The sequence below is a fragment of the Paramacrobiotus metropolitanus genome, unplaced genomic scaffold (assembly GCF_019649055.1).
Source record: "Paramacrobiotus metropolitanus isolate TYO unplaced genomic scaffold, Prichtersi_v1.0 Parri_scaffold0000001, whole genome shotgun sequence".
NCBI classification, from domain to species: Eukaryota; Metazoa; Tardigrada; class Eutardigrada; order Parachela; family Macrobiotidae; genus Paramacrobiotus; species Paramacrobiotus metropolitanus.
Genome location: NW_026570221.1, coordinates 2,284,344 through 2,305,425, shown reverse-complemented (window position 1 = coordinate 2,305,425; position 21,082 = coordinate 2,284,344). Strand labels below are relative to the sequence as shown.

At 43.7% G+C, this 21,082-nt stretch overlaps 1 protein-coding gene and 1 long non-coding RNA gene across 2 annotated transcripts; both read left to right on the top strand.

Annotated features, from left to right (window-relative positions):
• Window positions 1-9,786: 9,786 nt before the first annotated feature.
• Window positions 9,787-14,761, top strand: LOC129580772 (uncharacterized). Its single transcript, XM_055471439.1, has 4 exons — window positions 9,787-10,678; window positions 10,998-11,054; window positions 13,164-13,919; window positions 14,153-14,761. Exons 1-3 carry the CDS (start codon window positions 10,100-10,102, stop codon window positions 13,593-13,595), a joined length of 1,068 nt encoding a protein of 355 aa, XP_055327414.1. The 5' UTR covers window positions 9,787-10,099; the 3' UTR covers window positions 13,596-13,919; window positions 14,153-14,761.
• Window positions 14,762-16,266: 1,505 nt separating this feature from the next.
• LOC129600682 (uncharacterized) lies at window positions 16,267-21,060 on the top strand. The gene is made up of 4 exons (XR_008692114.1): window positions 16,267-17,198; window positions 18,159-19,217; window positions 20,407-20,585; window positions 20,673-21,060. It is a non-coding gene; the product is annotated as an uncharacterized LOC129600682 (long non-coding RNA).
• The last annotated feature ends 22 nt before the right edge of the window (window positions 21,061-21,082 follow it).

Sequence of the window (21,082 nt, the reverse complement as noted above, 5' to 3'; positions counted from 1 at the left end):
GTGGAAAAGGGGTGATTAAGTTTCTGCTTCTGATGACCAGAAAACCGGGCGCAACGCTACGAATGTACATCTTCCAAAAAGACATAATATAATAATAAGATTAGTGATGCGTTAGGGCGCTGAATGTTGGGCGGAACAAGAGATTGCAATAACATGCCTTTTGCCGCTTCAGCTGCATTAGTTGATAATTTTCTGAGCTTTGATGCTAACCCGGGTGGAAACTGACGTAACCAGTAAGCAAATTAGAGGAGCTGGCCGATCCTCTTTCCCATCCAATGCAAAACGTGCGTTGTTAGAATGGATTCGTTAGGACTATTTATAATGCTAATCGCGGGTATATCCCTTGCATATTGATCTACCGTTGAAGAAAATTTGTTAGGCATCTGGTAATTACACTGGCAGAACTGCAGCATTAAGTAAGAAAAACGGAAGTCATTACACTGTGTGCCAGTGTGTGGTGCTGAAGCATCGAACAAGGATCCTCATTTGTACATCCTGTAATTTAAAAGCGCTTAAAATTCAGGTTTATTGAGATAAGAGCCCAAATAGCAGAGCAAATACTGTAAATTTTTTGTTAAGTACTGGTTATTTGTATTTTGGAGAATATTCTTTCTTGCTTGAAGAAAAACTACCGTGGTTTCGCCAAGTGATAATCTTGCGAAATAGTCTCCCCACACTCTGTAATATATGTACATCGCACCCGGATATTTGGGAGTGTGACATTTTGCCGCAGTTAAATTCGACGCATGACTTTTCGCCGCGAAGACATTTCGCCGCGAGGCATTTTGACGCTGGGAACTTCGTTTAGGGACAATTAGCATTGAGACATTTTGACTTTGCGACATTTTGACGCGCGATGTCTGGTCGCGGACACTTCGCCGCAAAAGCATTCGACACGCTTAATTTTTGCAGGTTTTTCGAGTTTCTTGGGAGGTTTTGTTAAATCTTTTGAGCTTCTTAGGTTGTTCTAAATTATTCTTAGGTTATTCTCAGGTTATTCTTAGGTAATGCTCGAGTTATTCAGGTTTTTTAAGTTATTCTTAGGGATTTCTTATGGTTCTTGGCCTTCGTATTTTCTTAGTTAGTTTTTTTGAGTTATAAATTTTTTTCTTTAGAATTCCGGTCAGTTTTAATAAGCCTGATAAAAAATTTATCTGCTGAAATGGACTTTTCGTCGAAACAGTCCTGCTGCGAAATATCTGGACCAAAAGTCCTGCGAATGAGTTGTCGACGGCGAAATGTCGCGGTGCCTATGTACATAATTTGTTAAAAAACCAAGTTAAGCATCGCAAAAGTCAGCGCGACGAAGCCGGAAAGAGGAACTGGCGAAGTTTGCGATTGGAAACCCTTGTTTTCCCGTGTTCTTGGAAAATTTTTTTTCTTGTTTTCTTTTTCACTTTTGCGTCGCGTCGTGGAAATAATACCGCCCTGTTCGTGTTTGGATTTCATATGAGCGAAGCGCTCCTGTTCCTTTTCGGGAACAAGCTAAATACGACGTTCCGAGTTCCGACGTTAAGGGAAGTGCCCCGGTACATGGTACCAAATTCGTGTACATGCACGCGAACTTTCACGTTCGCGCACTCCCAAACACATTTTTGTTTCTGTTTATGACATTCTGTAGCCAAAAGATTTGTATACACTGGCGTGAAAACCGTTTGTGCGCGCAACATCCGGTTCGGGAGTTACGGCTGTTAGAAAATTCCAAAAAGTTTAAATGCATTCAGTTGTACCAAAAGTCTCATTGTGGACCGATCTCCCTCAAATTTTGCACGTAAATGCATATAATCACGAAGAACGTTGTTACACGATCCTCTGTTCTAACAAGTTTTATAAAAATTAAAACGGATTTTAAAAATTTTAAAATAAATTTTAAAATTTGAAGAAAAGCACGGTAGTATAAATCGGTATAAAGCGATCTTCATGGCTATGTGCATTAACGTGCAAAATTCGACGGAGATCGGTCCATAATGAGACTTTTGGTACACCTGAATGCACTTAAACGTTTTGGAGTTTTCGAGAAGCCATAGCTCCCGAGTCGGATGTTGCGCACTCAGACGATTTTCAGATCGGTGTACACCAATCGCTTAGCTATAGAAAAAAATAAAAAAAAAGTTCTTCTTGGTTATGTGCATAAACGTGCAAAAATCTGAAAGAGATCGGTTTTTTAATGGGTATTTTGTTACACTTGAATGCATTTAAACTTTCTGGAATTTTTTTACAGCCATAACAGCCGAACCGGATGTTGCGCGCACAAACCGTTTTCGCACTACGGTATCCAAACCATCTGTTACAGAATGTCAAAGCGAAACAAAAAATATGTGTTTGCGAGTGCGCAAAAGTGAAAGTTTCAGTGCATGGACACCAATTCAGTACCATGTACCGGGTCACTTCCCGTAATACAGCTCTTGGAAAGCACTCGTACAAACCCGGTATTCAGTGAGTGGCGATTACGTTTGTCTTAAAATTGTGAGATGGGCTTTTACATACATACAGCACATACAGCTTGAAAAATAAGTTTTGTTTACTGAAAAAACAAATAATTTTTCGTCTTGCGCAGGTTGGACCATGAAAAGTTTCCACAAGAGCTCGGCACCGGTCGGTATATGCAAAAATAAACAGTACGTAAACCGGCTGAAGAATTAATGAATCGCGTATTCGTTTAATGAATATGCGAAAATATATTTTTTGAATTCCGTACCAACAACGTAAGCATAATTCGGGTAAAATAACCGCCGACGCTCTCGTTTCCGTTGCTGGCTAATGTCTTTTGGCACACCAGATCTGAGCAAACGTTTGTCGGAACTCCCTGCTCAAGGAATCGAATAGAGAATAATCAAAAAGACAGCACCTTTCAATAAATGCAGGGCATCCATCAGACTGCCGAGCGGGATAAAGATATTGTCAAAGAAATCCACGGAGAAACATATGGATAGCGCCAGTAATCCCGATGGACCGTCGGTAAGGATACAGGCCACGGCGATGACCAGAACCACAGCCGTGTGAACATCCTGTCAGCCTGCCTGGCGACCGTCCCGGGAAGCCGCCGGCCGCTGCTGACGTTGAAGGGTGTGGCCGATATTAGTTCCATCTCGGTGGCGTTATTAAAAGTCAGCGATTTATCGCAAACTTAGGTTAACGCAGTCAAGAGAAACGCCGGCCTTCTTGAATGCTGACGATTTATCCGCAGAGCTATCCCAATGGCATTTGATTGGTTGACCTTTCGGCCGGACGCCATCTTGCTTTGCTTTTTACGCGGCGCAGCATACCCATGCAGCGGTTCAACTAACTTGCATTCTTTGTCGTTTACTGCTTTGGAGGTTTTTGTTATTTGGTTTTGAATTGTGGTTTTATGCATCTGATGTTCTTTGACATGTTTGGTTTGGGTTTTCTGATGTTTACGTACTGACTGGATGATCATTGACTTGTTTTTCTTGCCCGCCATCCCTCCCTGACGCATTCGGTTCTGATTAAAGGCACAACTCAACTCACTGCTCTCTCCCGCCACGGTACGCACGGAACCGCACCGGAAGGAACACCAGCAAGCACGCGCATTCACATATACACCCTGGCCACGAATCAGGGTTCCTGGAGCGAGCACGCACCAGGGCATTCCACAAACTTTGCATCTCTAACCAGCACAGCATTCCTTCCGGTGGTCGAGCATGTTCCGTAGCTACCTTGAGACCCTGCAGTCGAGTCTGCTGGCCAATGTCCCAACACTTTGCCGGCGTTTCTTAAGACACATGCGTTAATAAAAGTTAGCGATTTATCGCTAACTTAGGTTAACGCAGTCAAGAGAAACGCCGGCCTTCTTGAATGCTGACGATTTATCCGCAGAGCTATCCCAATGGCATTTGATTGGTTGACCTTTCGGCCGGACGCCATCTTGCTTTGCTTTTTACGCGGCGCAGCATACCCATGCAGCGGTTCAACTAACTTGCATTCTTTGTCGTTTACTGCTTTGGAGGTTTTGTTATTTGGTTTTGAATTGTGGTTTTATGCATCTGATGTTCTTTGACATGTTTGGTTTGGGTTTTCTGATGTTTACGTACTGACTGGATGATCATTGACTTGTTTTTCTTGCCCGCCATCCCTCCCTGACGCATTCGGTTCTGATTAAAGGCACAACTCAACTCACTGCTCTCTCCCGCCACGGTACGCACGGAACCGCACCGGAAGGAACACCAGCAAGCACGCGCATTCACATATACACCCTGGCCACGAATCAGGGTTCCTGGAGCGAGCACGCACCAGGGCATTCCACAAACTTTGCATCTCTAACCAGCACAGCATTCCTTCCGGTGGTCGAGCATGTTCCGTAGCTACCTTGAGACCCTGCAGTCGAGTCTGGGTTGGCCAATGTCCCAACACTTTGCCGGCGTTTCTTAAGACACATGCGTTAATAAAAGTTAGCGATTTATCGCTAACTTAGGTTAACGCAGTCAAGAGAAACGCCGGCCTTCTTGAATGCTGACGATTTATCCGCAGAGCTATCCCAATGGCATTTGATTGGTTGACCTTTCGGCCGGACGCCATCTTGCTTTGCTTTTTACGCGGCGCAGCATACCCCATGCAGCGGTTCAACTAACTTGCATTCTTTGTCGTTTACTGCTTTGGAGGTTTTTGTTATTTGGTTTTGAATTGTGGTTTTATGCATCTGATGTTCTTTGACTTGTTTGGTTTGGGTTTTCTGATGTTTACGTACTGACCGGATGATCATTGACTTGTTTTACCTGCTAAGCCGACTGCAACCCTTCCTTCTCGGACGCCAGCCAGCATTACTCTCTGTCTTGATGACCTTTTCCACGCCGGAATAGCTCCTTCTACCAGAAGAGCATATGCCACCGGAGAGCGCAGCTTTAGCCAGTACTGCACATCTGTGAAACGAAACCCATGGCCAGCCTCTAGCGACCTAGTGGAAAGTTATGTGGCGTATTTATTTAACGAAGGCATCGCCGTTTCAACCATAAACGTCTACCTTTCCGCTGTGGGACGTTTTCACATCTTGTGTAAATGGCCGGGTCCTACTCAGTCGCTGCGCCTTAAAGCCATTTTGGAAGGCGCTAGAAGACTGAATGGCGCACACGTGGATCATCGTTTACCAATCACGATGAATGTACTGCAACAATTATGTTCTCGTCTGCATCGCGCATCTCTGAATCCCTACGACCAGCGTATGTTTGGGGCAACTTTTTCGTTAGCGCACCATTTTTTGTTACGTGTTAGTGAATACACAAGCGCATCGCCCGGCCGCTTTAATCCTGCCGTCACATTGTGCTTGGAGGACGTTTATTATGATAGTGCTTCGCTGTGCATCACCATTAAGCAATCCAAAACTGACCAGCGACGGGATGGAATTATTCTAACAATGGATCGCAGTGAATCGCCTGCTGTTCATGATGCCTGTGCAGCCTATGGAGATGTTCGTCGCAATTTGCATGCACCGCAGCTGCCTTTCTTTATTCATGCTACTGGACGATACCTTACGCGCACTGACGTTACTGACGCCCTGCGAAAATGTTTACCAGATGAATATGACCGCACGCGTTATTCCTCCCATAGCTTTCGGATTGGCGGTGCTACTTCAGCGGCAGCCGACGGCCAACTTGTTGACGCTATTTGCCGAAGAGGACGATGGAAATCAGCCTCCTTCCAGCGCTACATTAGACCATCAACCACCACCTAACTGTTTGGGGCACAACTCAACTCACTGCTCTCTCCCGCCACGGTACGCACGGAACCGCACCGGAAGGAACACCAGCAAGCACGCGCATTCACATATACACCCTGGCCACGAATCAGGGTTCCTGGAGCGAGCACGCACCAGGGCATTCCACAAACTTTGCATCTCTAACCAGCACAGCATTCCTTCCGGTGGTCGAGCATGTTCCGTAGCTACCTTGAGACCTTGCAGTCGAGTCTGGTTTGGCCAATGTCCCAACACTTTGCCGGCGTTTCTTAAGACACATGCGTTAATGGCCGGGTAACGCGTCTCCTGGGAAATTGACGGAGCGCTCCGTCAATTTCAATTGTTTTCACCCAATTACTCTCCGTCACTTCATACGTATGGAGTGACGGGGAGTAATTGAGTGAAAACACGAATGTGAAAACACGAATGCTATCAGAATTCCGCGGCGTTCAGGACGAAGCAGGGCGATTACCAATGGAACGCTAATATTATTGGATTTATTACTTACTTACATACTTGTTAAATCCGCGTTCAACATTTAACGTTATCTATGTAGATAGTAGATACGTAGATACAAAAGCAATTCAGATCATAAATAATTCAGAACGTTCAAAATAACCAAGAAGTAAGAAATACAGGATATAATTTCGACCAGATAAATCAATAAATCTTTTCGAACAACACTCACATAAGAAAGCACAAAATTCAGCACCTTGCCATATAAGATGCAAATATTATAAATGTACTACTACGCATATGAAATAATTTGCTTGATCTTGAAAATGTTGATAATGAAACAAGAAAACGGCTAAAAGGTTTCGTTGGATTGTAGTTTACCTGAGGCAGAACAGAAGGAAACACGGCAGCAGTTTGGCCGCAATGCACGCGTAGAAAGTTATTATCTGCAGGTTATGGTGATTTTTGCGCGACAAATCTGTTTCGCCAGTACTGTACATCGGCCCCACAGGGTCACCTGTTGGATGAAGGTATTACGGCGCATCATGCTGAAATTGTGCAACACAGGACCGTGCAATATTAAGGGTATAGGATAATTTCTGATTATGTCAAAGTGACTTGGCGCACCGTACAGACAGTACGTACCTGAAATACATGTATGTCGATTTGCACACTGTAAAAAAAAGGAGACATGCAATGAAACAGATCTTACTACACACTCCATAGACTTAAATGGAAATCGTTGGTGTCAATGGTAACAATGATCTGTTGCGGTATGAGACTTCCTTCCTTGAATTCATAGTGTTCATATAAATAACGCCAGCAGCAAGTAAATTAAAATAAATATTGTATATGAACGATAAAGTATACAAAAAATAAACAAAACAGAGCATCGCCATACTGACGCGCCGATCTCTGTTAACGTCGACAACGGTACTCCTGACAGCGCTGATTGTGGTACACACGCTGTTGATGATGACGTATATTCCCTTCGTCGTTCATCAGAAAATCCCGAAAGCTTCCTGGCAGTCGCCCAGTGGCACAGTTATTCGTGGATGGCTTTTATCTTCTTCCATGTACAATTTACTATCGTTTTCCATTCGATCGCCGCCTGGCTCACCGTTAACCTGACGCTGTTCCGCTGCTGGACGGTGATGTTCCCCAGAACAGCGGATAGGTGCTGCAAGATGTTGCTGACGTATATCGTTATCGGTGCGGTCGGGATAAGCAAATTTTCTTGACGCCGTCGTATTTAAAGTCGGTTTTCAAAAGGATTTTTCAAAACTACATGTAGTACAGCAATGATTATGTATTATAATTCTTTATCATTGTGGCTGGAATTTCGGGGGCAACAGGAGATTGCCGACAATCCCGACAGCGCAGATTACTACTGCAAGGTAGCCATGGATCGAAGCGTAGGCGGCGTGGAAGGCCCAGAAAAAATCCCCGGAATACGGTAAAGGCTCCGGAATGCCGGGGATGACGTCGGAAAGCTGTGATTCGTTATAAAATATCACCGGCGGACTTGGCGGAAATACTAGCAACGATTAAGGATCGCTGGCCGTTCTGGAACAAAAATTATAACTTACGTGGACCACGACTGCATTTCACTACAAAAAATTTCAGCAACCTGATGGGATGTGTCCATTGAAAAGCTAGCCGTTGTAGTTAGACGTTGATATCACGTAATAGTGATAATACCGCAATAATACGTAATACAAGATACAAAGTGGAATCTGTCTAGTAGAACTCACTCACTCCTGTTGAGGTACTAAGAACGTTTCATCAACGAGCCTCTTCTACATAAGCGAATGTTACGCTTTCAGCCTTTCACGTTGCGTTCTTTTGTGGTGTTCATTACTGTTGATAAAAACCCCACAGCCTAACAATTGCGCTGTGGTTATGCCTCATCAGCCGAATTACTTGCACGATGCACGATAAATTAGAAGCAAACAATTTCCACACTGATCGATATCGCTGTATCTGATTACTCGGTCTATCTTAGTAGTACGACTTTCTTGTAGGCACTTAATGAAGTCGATAGAAATAGTTTATTTATTTGTGTTTATTTTGCTGGCACTGCTGGGAAATATACCATTTATTTGGCATGCGCAGACGGTTTGCAATGATGTTTAATGCTGCTTGTTTTAGCATAACGTAACAAAACTTGCTTGATAAGAAATGATGTCCATTAGTTAAATTCCCTCAGCTATCATGTCTAGCTTAATATTTTAGCAGATTACTTAATAACGATGTTAAAGATCTTTCGATTTATCGGAGAAAACCTTACTGGCGACTTCTGCGACGCGTCTGCGCATTAGTGCCCATATATTTCGGCATGCCCCATGCTGCGAGCAAACACCCGCTGATTGTCTGTTGGTTGGATGGGATTTGCCGAAGCTTGAAGAATGTGCTTGTTGCGCTTCGATTTTTACATGCGCTTGACAATGAGGAGTCTATTAATCAGTGATCTTCCGCAGCTTCACTGGTTATTTTCTGTCTGGACCTTCTCTAGAGGGACTGGACTTGGTTAAACCAACGAAGCAATTCGAATACAATTCGTCATACGTTAAACACAGCGGTAAACAGGGTATTTTAAGCATTCTGCAATTACAGCTGCATTAATTTATATTTTTCAGAGCTTTGATGCTAACCAGCGTGGAAACCGACGTAGCCAGTAAGCGAACTAGAGGATCCGGCCGATCCTCTTTCCCGTCCAATGCAAAACGTGCGCCGTTAGAATGGATTCTCATTAGAGCTATTTGTAATGCAAACCGGGGATGTTGACGTATCTTTTGCATATTGATCTACATTTGCAGAAAATTTGTTCGGCATCCAGTAATTAATAATTACACAGCCAGGACTCGAGCATCAAGAAAGAAAACGGAAGTCAATAATCTGCGTGATGTTGACGCATCAAACAAAGATCATTATTCGTTTATCCTGTAATTCAAAAGCGCTCAAAATTCAGGTTTATTTGGGTAAGAGCCCAAATAGCAGAGCAAATACAGTAAATTCCTCGTCAAGGTTTGGCTGCTTGCACATATTTTGCAGAATAGTCTTAATTACTATCTTAAAGAAAAACTACCATGGTTTCGCAAGGGGATAGTCTTGCAAAATGGTCTCCTCACACTGTGTATGTATTTGTAATTAGTTTGTTAGAAAAACCCCAGCAAAGTTTCCCAAAGGTCAGCGCGGCAGAAGCGGCAAGGAACCGTCAAAGTTTGCGATTGGAAACTCTTGTTTTCCTGAGATCATTTTCACATTCCCGTCGCTTCGGGACTATAATACCGCCCCTTTCGTGTTCACTTAAGAAAACCAATTCACATGTGATTTCAGACACATAATTTCGCGGATGTAGTAAAATGAGCAACATTATGTCGGTTGGCGCTACATCGCTTGTAAACGCTCAGTGGCGCGCGTATGAGTGTGCAGCCCCTGCAACGATCGATAAATCTAGGAAGGTACAGGATGCAGATCACTGTACGGGAACGGCAAGTCAATATTGATCAACGGAAAGTGAGTCATGCTGCTCCATGCTGTTTGCGATACAAGCTGCGCATCTGCGGTAAAAGACTTTCGCGTAACGCGTTGCTGCAGCATGCCTTCCTGTGCCTGCGATATGAGAAAAACCTTCTCAACAGGCGACGGTTGACGTATCCTTCCCATTAATTTAACAGGCTCACCGGAAAGTTTGACGGTATCACTGTTTTTAATCTGCCTCATTCGGGAACGACGATGTTTTCTACCAGCCCATCAATCTCCGTTCATTTGCTTCGATATTCCTTCGCTACTTAGCTCATCTTAATTCGTGGAATTCATTCATGCTTTAATTATAACGAGTTATATACTGCTCCACCTCTAGCTAAATTTTAAATGATTCTACGTAGTTATGCCGCGCTTTTTTAGTTGAGTAAAGGTTAAGCTACGCGTCGCAAAGCCACATACATTGCTATGTTCAGTAACAACCGTATATGGTGTTATGGCGCCGTGGACGTGAAGGATGACGATGGATTCTTCCGCCACGGCATGATAACTGACATGGACATGCCGAGAGGCTTTATCATTGATTTCGGATATCCCGACCACCATGCTGAACTAATCCCTTTTCACCGATGTTTCGGGAAGATTTCTCACAATCGTTTCGCCGCGAGGAACACGGTGCAAATTTTGTGGCGTGGTTCAGTCAACGAGGCCTACCGCTGGTACCCCGCCATAGTGATCGCGGGATCGTCTTACACCGTCCCTTTTGTCGTGACCCAACGGCACGGCGAAATCGTGAAGGAAGTGGTGCGCCGCTCTTGGATGATGCAATTAGAAGAGCGACCACCGATAAAACTGCAGAAATTTAATCGGCACAGTTCATCTGCCGGTTGGATTGCTACAGTCCTTGGGCAGGCGCGCAGTCGTGAGGATTTGCAGTTTTGGAATCGGCAGCAGGGGATTAGGGACACAACTATACTCGTGAAGTTGGAGAGAGGGAAACTGATCTATATTAGCTGCTTTCCCGAGGCATACAGCTTTTGGGATCCGGTAATTGTTTATTACTAAACGCAGTGTGAAAGCGTACAGTTTCGTAGTATCACACTGTTAGGGGCCAGGGCGCATTTTAGCTGAGTAACACTATCATTTTCAAGCTTTATTTTAACTTTTTCCGCGTAAGACTACGTCTTAGGATGCTGGTTCTAATTGCTTCATTACTAGCATATTGCGTACCTGTATCTTGTACTCTGTATAGGTTCGCTTGCAGCGTTGAATAAATTTTTGTTCTGTGCATACTTTCATTAGTTTTGACGTAGTTTTATAGTGGTGTCAGTGTGCTGCATTAAAAAACCTTAAACTGTTTTAACAGCTCGAAATCTTTCAATCGATGATGGCCAAACGGAAAACGGTCAAGGAACTGAAGAAGGTAATTAGGACAGCTGAAAAAAGCAAACGCGGAGTGCGTTTCTTTTCCAAATTCGGCCTGGTGAGGGGCATTACTAAAAGCTTAAAGTAGAAGACGTTGCTTTGCTAAGGAGATATGCGGATAATTTCTTGTGACCTTTGTTACTCGCGATATGATTGGACGGCGCCGTGGCGGAATGTTATATAATGCGCGGATTACAATAAATTTATTTTTTCAACTTAATTTAATAAATAATTAATAAAATAAACTTAATTTACAGTACTTAAAGTACTGCACAAGTTATTAGTTCCATCACAAATATTAAAAGGTGACTGCTATGCGCCCCGACAAACCGGGCGCATAGATTTTGGCTTTGCGCCCCGACGTCCGGGCGCACAGAATTTAGCTTTGCGCCCCGATTTTTATTTTCGCCGAATGAAATCTTCGAAAGTACAGGAAGATTCAATACACTCGCGTTACGAATACAGTACTAAAGTCATTTGTTACTAGTGCATACTCTAGAATGGAGCAACGTCGAATGTACGTCGACTTGTTTTTGTCATGGAAACAATGTTTAACTGCATAAACAAATCAAAAATACATACTTACACTGTGCGGCAAAAGTTCTTACTGAAACTCTAATACAACGTGAGATTTCAAACGGTACTTCGTTTTTGTGGTACTACATCGCTCGCCTCGCACTTCCCGCAATGGCACTTGGGAATCGCAATCCATCAGAGGATATGCAGTTTTTTACATTACGTGACCTCGAGTCATATATGGAAGAATATATGATCCAAACGAATCAAATGTTTGTGAAGGGGAAAAGGCTCGATATTTTGCGGCCAAGTGATCGATATTATGTCACCTTGCGTTATTCAAAAATAACTTACGAGTGAATCCACTACGGGGAACCTCGTACGCACAGAAGAGAGTCAAACCCTACAGTGCGCCCCAACCAGACTTCACTGAAGCTGGGCTGCCCAGTGTGCATCGTAATAAAAATCGTTCGCGCGGACACTGCTGCCTGGCTTATGAAAAATGAATTAGTTCCGATGAAAACCCGGGAGAATTCGGAGGAAGGAACAGAGCTGTCAAGACAATAGCTGGTCCTTGCATTATTAGAGAAACGGATATTCAGTCGCTGGAAACGTTAGGTACATACATCGACACTCGAGTGGTCGGCTACATACATCGACACTCGAGTGGTCGGCGCGGTTTGCGCACTTGCCAGCCCGCTTCTTGGTAATTTGTTCACTGGATTTTTGCATCCATCGTGGCTACAGCTTTGTCAACCAGACTACACCGTTGTGCAAAAAGTACGGAACGAGTATGATAGCGGAAAAACCATTGTCCAGCCCGTGTTCAACATGCGGGATCACTTTGTAACGTAACCCTGTCTCCAAAGTAATCTACCTATTTGACCCTCTGGGTTGGCAGCCGAGCCCCTGGATCCTTTTGCAAATATGGACACTATGTGGTTGAGAAAAGGACATCACAATTACCATGCCCGCGGTACCAAAACAGGCGGCCGGCTCAAACAATTGTGCAGTATGCTCTTGCGCATTCGCGCTCGACACTATCCGTAAAGTGAACCCTCAGAACTCGAACTATAAAAGCGAAATTGAGTTCCGTTCCTGGCTTAAGCAAATCATCGAAGAAGAAAAAATCACAAACACTCCGAGGAAACGCGGCGTATTTAACCATGAAGTCACATCGCCACCGAAAGCCCCAACCATTCTAACGCACAAGGAAGCAGCACAGCTCCGAATAGATTTGAAGTGTCCAATAAAGGCCGAATTAGAGGAGAATGCCGCTGGTTTACCATTCATTTCTTTTAATTAGGACAGCTGATTTACCATTCATTTTTTAAACTAGTGCCGCGCGCATCTTCTGTTTCAGTTTTCTGCAACTGATGCTGGCTACGAACAAAGAAGAGAATAAGAAAACGTGCTTTTACTAGCGCGTTATTTCAATTATGCAAAAATTCTGTGCGCCCGAATATCGGGGCGCAAAGCCAAATTCTGTGCGCCGGACATCTTGGCGCAAAGCCAAATTCTGTGCGCCCGGGTTGTCGGGGCGCACAGCCATTTCGATATTAAAAATGGGTGAACTGTTTGTTTTTATTAGGCTTCCAAATCCACGACGCCTTACAACTATCAAGCCTGTATAAATGCTTGTCTGCCAGCGGAAACCTTTCGTCAAATATTCTTCTTTCTGGAATTTCCGGACCAACTGAATTGCCGCAGAGTCTGCAGTTCGTGGCACCATATATTAACTAGCGCTCCAACATGTTTGCAGTTGGACTTCAATCTGCAGAAAAATATGTACTGGGCGGAAGGGCTCGCCTTGACCTTCGACAGGAATATCAGCCAATCGACCAGAAACATTATATTATCGAGTAATAGCGAGCGCACTTACCACTCTGCCAATCCCACCGGTATTCTTATTGTCTTACTGAAAGCAAAAAACATTAAAGTGCAGACAATAACTGTTTCTAACCTTCACATCTGGGCACCGGATATCTTCAGTTGGTCCAGCTCGTCGACGCTGCAAATTTGATCAGTTTGGCAGGACATCTGTGACAAACTGATCCTGAAGAATGTGTCTATGAAAGGACTGATGTACGTGGACGGCGAGGCGTGCGATTGTATCCGGCGAGCTTGCGGTGAATATTATCAGGACAGGTTTTGTTCACCAGGCTGGCCTGACTTGGATGTGACGATTAAAGTGGACAGACGCGTAATTATTACCAATGAAATTGGACCAATGCTGACGCCGAGACAGTGGCTGGAAGAAAGCTGCCAGCCGATGAGCGTGGAGAATCTCCGAATGCTGCGAAGTCGAGTGGACACTTATTATGTACCGATAAAGGTCATGTTACAGGTAAACTCCGAAGTTTAAGGGAAAAAACCCGGCAAAATACAACATGGTCCCAAAGTCATAAGTCGTATGCATTTTACGCACTCCAGAGTCTATACATTAAATGTTTTGTGTTGCTTCATGTAATTTACAACCGAATCATTCTTATTACGTATGTATACCGTGGCCCGACCACTGTATCTCCTTGGTTTCGCCTATATCATTACAGGCCATCACAATTTGCAAAATGTTTACAGTTATTCAGGCAGTGGCAAGAAGGGGATGTACGTCTGACTGGCGACCTGAGCGATCCGCTGGCAACATTACCCATCCATACCTTAAGAAAGATAACCATGTTCGCACTGCGATGGTATCTGGAAAGGGGAAGTTCCAGAAAATGCCGTATACATCTGCAGTGAAGGAAGACACAGAAGACTGACAGGACCTTTACAGGAGTGGCCTCTAAAATCATGTGTGTTTTTGGTCTTTGGTTTCCTGCGGCCATCAAAGCTTTATGGCCGATCGTCCAAACATCCATGTCGTCATTACCCCGCAACGGCAACGTTGCCACGGTCTACTTCGGAAGAATACGGAATTTTTGCTCTGTAACTTCTGTTAGCAAATTTTGTAAAGAATTACTGTACTGACACCCTGCACTCGGAGAAAGTTTTAGCTGTGCAGCCTCGCGTACGTTGTACGACTGCGTTCACTGCTCACATACACGGCTTGCAACTGCATGCAGACTGCTGGCTATTGGCTGAACGCATTCGGCTTTACTTTCAACTGCATACAGCACCGTACTGCTCATACTGTACAAAAAATCTCCGAGTGCAGGGTGCCAGTACAGTACTAAATTTTGGTCAATACAGCAAAGACATTTCGCGGTTCGAATCTGTGGACGACGGCTGGACAGTAATCATTCCTTGAATAGTGTGGAACTTTGTATTACTCTGTACATACAGTAAATCATGATATATGGACGTAATATGTTTCGCATGCGATTTCTGTATTTAAAATTTACACGAGCGACATGCTTGTCCAATTCCCACTACGGCGGTATTTCCGTTTAATTAAGTGTATACAGAATTTTATTGCCATCATGATAATTGTTAATGTTTTCTACAAGTACTCCAAAGTGTTTTTACGAAAAATGTGCTGCTGCGTCCGCTGTTTTTACTGCCCCCGAAAGGTACGAGTGGGCTAGAGTATCCGCAACAGCAGCATTCCTTACGACAGTGAACATAATATTATAACATGTGCACCGCTACAGTGTACATAGAACAGTATGTATAATCGGATACGGCAATGTCGCGATACATTCACGATGCGACGATGCCGTTGTCTTTCTGCGGCGACCAACAGTATCCTCGCGCCTCGCCCTTTATCTCCCCCACTCCCATGTCGGCGGCATGAAGGTAGTCGAGAATCTTCTGTGTCTAGTATTAGTGACCGGGAGCCCCAGCAGATGCGGTCGTTCACCATCACCGATGAACCCCTACGTCCGTAAAAACGACTCGAACACGAGCTGTTCAGTTCGTTCGCACGAACGCAGGTGTTTATCGACAGAAGCAGACCACCCGTTCTTGACGTACTCGTGCACTGTGGACAGTTCCGGATCGCTGGTGGCCTCCAGCGCCTGCAGTGCACCGGAGAAACGGGACACATTATCCCGATGGATGGCGTTCACCGCACTGTCTGTCCAACTTCAGCGAAGGCCGTCCACCTGACCGAAGTCCTCCGTCCGGCAATATTCGATGCAGAAGGAGTAGTCCGCATCCATGAGCTCCCACCGCTGTAGACGGTTCGCGTCACCATTGGAACAAGCTTGCACTTATCATCTATTTTTTATTTTGCCGGAATTGTGCTAGCCTTGGGACCGTTTCAGTTGTCCGATTGTCTAAACTGCAGCACTAATGTCAGTCGTACTCAGTACTCGAAGCGATCTAATTTTTTCAAGTTTTAACGTACGAATGGCGAAAGTTTCGAAAATTTAAAATTTGGTAAGCAAGGAATGCGCCACCGCCAGCGTGCTTGACTAGTTGGAAGGAATCATGGCTAGTGTAATGCCTAAAAATGCTATAATGTAACTTTCAGATTTTTGCTTACAAAAAATTGTAACTTTGAGTGCCACTCAAAATACGACCTCTTACCCTCAGTGCCGTACCGTGTGTGCAGTCGAGGAAGCGATCGATTAACGTATGAAGGGATGGATAGGATGCAGAGCACTGTATGGGACCGGCATTCTTGATCAACGGCGCGTGAGTCATGCCGTCACATGCACTTGCCGATACATGCTACGCAGCTGCGGTAAAAGACTTGATCCTTCGCGCAACGCGTTGCTGTAGCATGCCTGAGTGAAATGGGAAAAACGTTCCTCACCAGGCGACGGTAGGCGCATCATTTCCAGTGGAAATTTTCCACTGAAAGACTCGCCGGATGTTCAACTGCTCATCTCATTGTATTTATCATTGTTTTTATTCTACAATTTGCTTCATCGCGATTCAGGAACGCCGTGTCTCTATCCACCTATAAATCCTCATTCCCTTGTTTCCGTTTCCTACTCTAATATTGCTCATAATATTAAAGGCAGTGCATTAATATTACAGGGAGGAGCATATTGCTCAACCTGCCGCTACACGGTTAACAGAGTTCAGTTATGTCATACTATTTGAATTAACTGCAGATTAAGCTGCCCGTTGCTAGGCACCTTACATGACGATGTTCAAAAACAACTCTGTATGGTGTTATGGTGCCGTTGACGTGAAGGATGACGACGGACTCTTCCGCCATGGTCGGATAGTTGATATGGACGTCTCCAAAGGTTTTATCATTGATTTCGATTATCCCAACCACCATGCTGAACTAATCCCTTTTCACCGGTGTTTTGGAAAGATTTCCCACGATCTCTTCGCTGCGGGGAACATGGTACAATATTTGTGGCGTGGTTCAGTCAACGAGGCCTATCGGTGGTACCCGGCGAAAGTGATTGCGGGTTCGTCTTACACTGTCCCTTTTATCGAGACCCAACGGCACGGCGAAATCGTAAAAGAAGTGGTGGGTTGCTCATGGGTCATGCCATTAGGAGAACGACCCCCGGTGAAGCTGCAGCATTATAACCGCCACTGCTCATCAGCCGGCTGGGTAGCTGCAGTCCTTGGACAGGCGCGCAGTCGTGAGGATTTGCAGTGGTGGAATCGGGAGAAAGGGATTAGGAGCACAACCATACTCGTCAAGCTGGAGAGAGGAAAACTGATCTATATTAGATACTATGATTGGGAATACGGATGGCGCTTTTGGGACTCGGTACTTGTATTAATATGTGCAGAGAGAAACGGTGAAAGCGGACAGTTTTGTAGTATTATGAGCAGCAACGCTGGCAGGACGCACTGTAACTGCGTAGTGCTATCGTTTGCATTTAGATGCTTAATTTCAACTGGTTCCGATTAAGAAAACGTGCTAATTTCTAAGATACTAGTACTTCTAAACATGACAGCGCATGCTTTTAACATGTTCAAACTGTCCGTTAGGATTGCATCTGAAAACTGATTTATTGAAAACTAACCCCGGTTAATTACTTGAAGTTGGAGGAAATGTTTTTTTTTCAATTCTGAAGATCATCGGCTTTCTGTGCTTTGGGATAATCTGATTGTGGTAAATGCACTTCACCTGTTTTTGTGAAATTATAAATGTTTTGTTTGTTAAATGGCTGTCTATATATATATATATATATATATATATATATATATATATATATCTTTGTCCATATATATCATAAGATATAACATAAGAATCGAAGAAAATTAACATAAGAATAACATCTGACATAACATAATAATACCTATTGTAAGAATAAATAAGAAGATATTATAGCGTAAGAGTAACATAAGGCACTCGTAATATTGATGGTCGTAAAAATATCATACATGTACAGACGTAAAAATATACATGTATAGACGTTAAAACGTAAAAATACTATATACATGACATTGTATAGTCCGATTCAGACTTTCATGGTCAGACTCAAACCCAGACTTTGATGTTTAGCGCGTGCCTTTACCGGCACGTTTTGTATTCTGGCACACAGGACCAAGCTCTTTGTCCCTCGGTTTATTTTTGCCTTTCAACCGTGCCTCATCTCGCGCACATTATGTATATTGTGTTCTGCACTTTCTCGGGTGCGGGTATTTTTGTATTCTCTACATATTATATTCAGCGTCACAATGATGTGTTGACGTAATAAAGATGCTTGAACTGCTTTTGCAGCTGCAACTATTTCGAATGATGAAGGCTAAACGGAAAACAGTCAAGGAAATGAAGAGTGGTAGAAAATCCGAAAAAAGCGGACGCGGGAAGCTTTTCTTGTCCAAACCCTGCCTGGCAAGTGGCAACACTGTATTTAATTAATGCCTGCAGGCAGAAAACGCTGCTTCGCAGGTGACCTTTCGTTCCGCGATGTGATCGGACGACGCCATGGCGGAATGTTATACAATACGTCCGCGGCAATTTAATTTACTTCAAGAACTGCACGAGTGATTTGTCCAAAATCTGGTATAAACTGCTTGGTTCTACTAGGCTTTCAAATCGTCAACGCTGTACCATTACCAACCGAGTATAAACAAGTCTCTACCAGCGGAAACCTTTCGACAGATATTCTCCTTTCTGGAATTTCCGGACCAGCTGAATTGCCGGAAAGTCTGCAGTTCGTGGCACATCTTATTGACCAGCGCTCCCACGTGTTTGCAGTTGGCATTCAACGTGCAGAAATACGGGATAGAGGCACTAGCGTTTGCTTTTGATAGGAATATCAGCCCATCTACGAGACAAATTATATTATCGGGTAAAGGCAGGCCCTCTTACCGCTCTTTTAATCCCACCGCCATTCTTACTGACCTACTGAAAGCAAAAAGCATCAGAGTTCAGACAGTCACTATTTCGGATTGGAACATCTGGGCACCGGATGTCTTCAGCTGGTCCAGCTCGTTAACGCTGCAAATTCGATCCGTTTGGCAGGATATATGTGACAAACTAATCCTGAAGAATGTCCAGATCAAAGGACTGATGTTCGTGGACGGCGAGTCGTGCAATTGTGTCCGGCAAGGTTGTGTTGGATGTTATCAGGACAGGTTTTGTGCACCAGGCTGGCCTGACTTGGATGCCACGATTAAAATAGATGAACACGTCATCATTACCAATCACAACGGACCAATGCAGGCTGTAAGGCAATGGCTGGAGGAACACTGCCAACCGATGAGCGTGGAGGGTCTCCGAATGTTGCAAAGCCGAGTGGATACGTATTCTGTACCGAAAAAGGTCATGTTACAGGTAAACTACGAATCGTATGGGAAATAATCCGGTACAATACATGGTCACAAATTCGTATGTATCGACACATCTTCTGAAGCTTTCGCTTTGGTGCATTCGGTAATGCGTCTTTATATTAATATAAAGACGCATTACATATTTCATATAGGTGTAAAATTCCCACAATATTGTGGGTATTTTACACCTATATGATTTTTATATTTATCTTTTTTTTTCCAAATAACAATAATCGCAAGCACCGGCACACTACATCTTGATTAAAATTTGAACATGAAAAAACAACCGAAGTCTCTATCTTTTCCAGGGTTAAAAGGTGATGTGTTTAAAACAGCCACTTAGCGTTTGCTTTAACCAAGTCTGCTTGTGAAAAGCAGTAGACTGCGCGTTACCAGTTAAGTCCCGAATTTTACGGTCATTGCAATGGAACAGTTTACTGGGACCGTTTTCATATTATGTACAGAATACAGTGAGTGGCCTGAAACCGTTTTCGCTTACAACGGATGTTGCCGGGATATGGCGATTTAAAATGCTCAGTAATAATAAAAAATTTTATTAGATCACAGAAGATTGAGATTTGTGCTGATTCAACTTTATAAAAACTGCCTTGAACTACAAGCCTCAAAAATATTGTTAAAATGATTACTTAAGGTACAAAATTATTCTTCATTTTAAGGACGGTGTATAAGGCATGCCATAGTGTGCAGCAGCTTAAGCGCCAATCTAGAAAGCTACTACTTGTATAGGTTCCAACAAAAGGTCACGAAATCAGTAATGTTTGTGAGCGGATCACTCTGTAATATGATCGCAGGCTGAGTATATTAGATTGTGCCGTACGAATGAAAGAAGAATCAAAACTAACCTGTTTAAAAACAGAAGGAACAGCCTCCGATAAATTTGCCAAATCCTGCTTATTCTTGTGAAAGCTGGTCACAGCTAAATTGTAATAGACATATCTGTAGTCGAACCTCTCGGACAACGTCTAGCCTCTGCTTTAATACGCAAAAGAACCAAAATAATTTTTTTGAAATAACTCCATCCGCTTCTTTAAAGGTTTAGTTTGTCATGTCTTCTCTTGCAATGCCTTACCTGTGTCCCCGTTCGTCACAGTTTTATTATACGCAGCCTGACCGCTTATCCTCTTGGTTCGCCTATTTCGTACAGATCACCACAGCTTTCAAAATTTTTACAGATTTTCAAGCAATGGCAAGCAGAGGATGTACGTCTCACTGGCAACCTGAGCGATCCGTTGGTTACTCTACCCATCCATACTTTACGAAAGATTACCTTGTTCGCACTGCGATGGTATCTGGAAAGAAGTTGGGGAAGATCTTGTATACATCTGCAGTGAATAAAGGCACAGAAAACTGGGTATCGTATGATTTGACATACGTAATTCTGCACATAATTTGTTAGAATGTAAGACATTTTCCTTTTTGCTATGAGTCGTATTTTCAGTTTCAGGCTCGCGGCACAAACAGCTTTGGACAATGAGCCCATTGATTTATTTGCCTTTGGTTTGGCGCTGTCAGCGAAGCCATGCTTCCTTGATACTGCTTGTGTCTTACTGCAAGAATATGAATTCTGTGCTGCATCTTCTGTTAGCTAATTCTCTAGAGGATTAACTAAATTTTTGTCAAGGTAGAAGGTACATGGCAATGAAAGTTGAATTTTCCTGGGCACATTTTCATTGGAAAGACTAGCAAAAACCATGGAAAACATACCGCGGAACATATGACAGGCACAGCAGTTAGATGATACTCGTGTACTCGTATACATATACTGTACGTGAGTACAGCGTATCTGTGCGGCTGCCGTTTAACTGGGTGCTAGTTTATCAACTGTGCGCTGGATATCTTTGTAAATTG

What these genes read in the sequence shown, in the direction of transcription:
- LOC129580772 (XM_055471439.1), top strand. Translation starts at nt 10,100, where the DNA reads ATGTTCAGTAACAACCGTATATGGTGTTATGGCGCCGTGGACGTGAAG. An exon ending in CATACAGCTTTTGGGATCCG is followed by an intron (nt 10,679 to 10,997) that starts GTAATTGTTTAT and finishes CTGTTTTAACAG; the next exon opens with CTCGAAATCTTTCAATCGAT. An exon ending in CGGTCAAGGAACTGAAGAAG is followed by an intron (nt 11,055 to 13,163) that starts GTAATTAGGACA and finishes TGTTTTTATTAG; the next exon opens with GCTTCCAAATCCACGACGCC.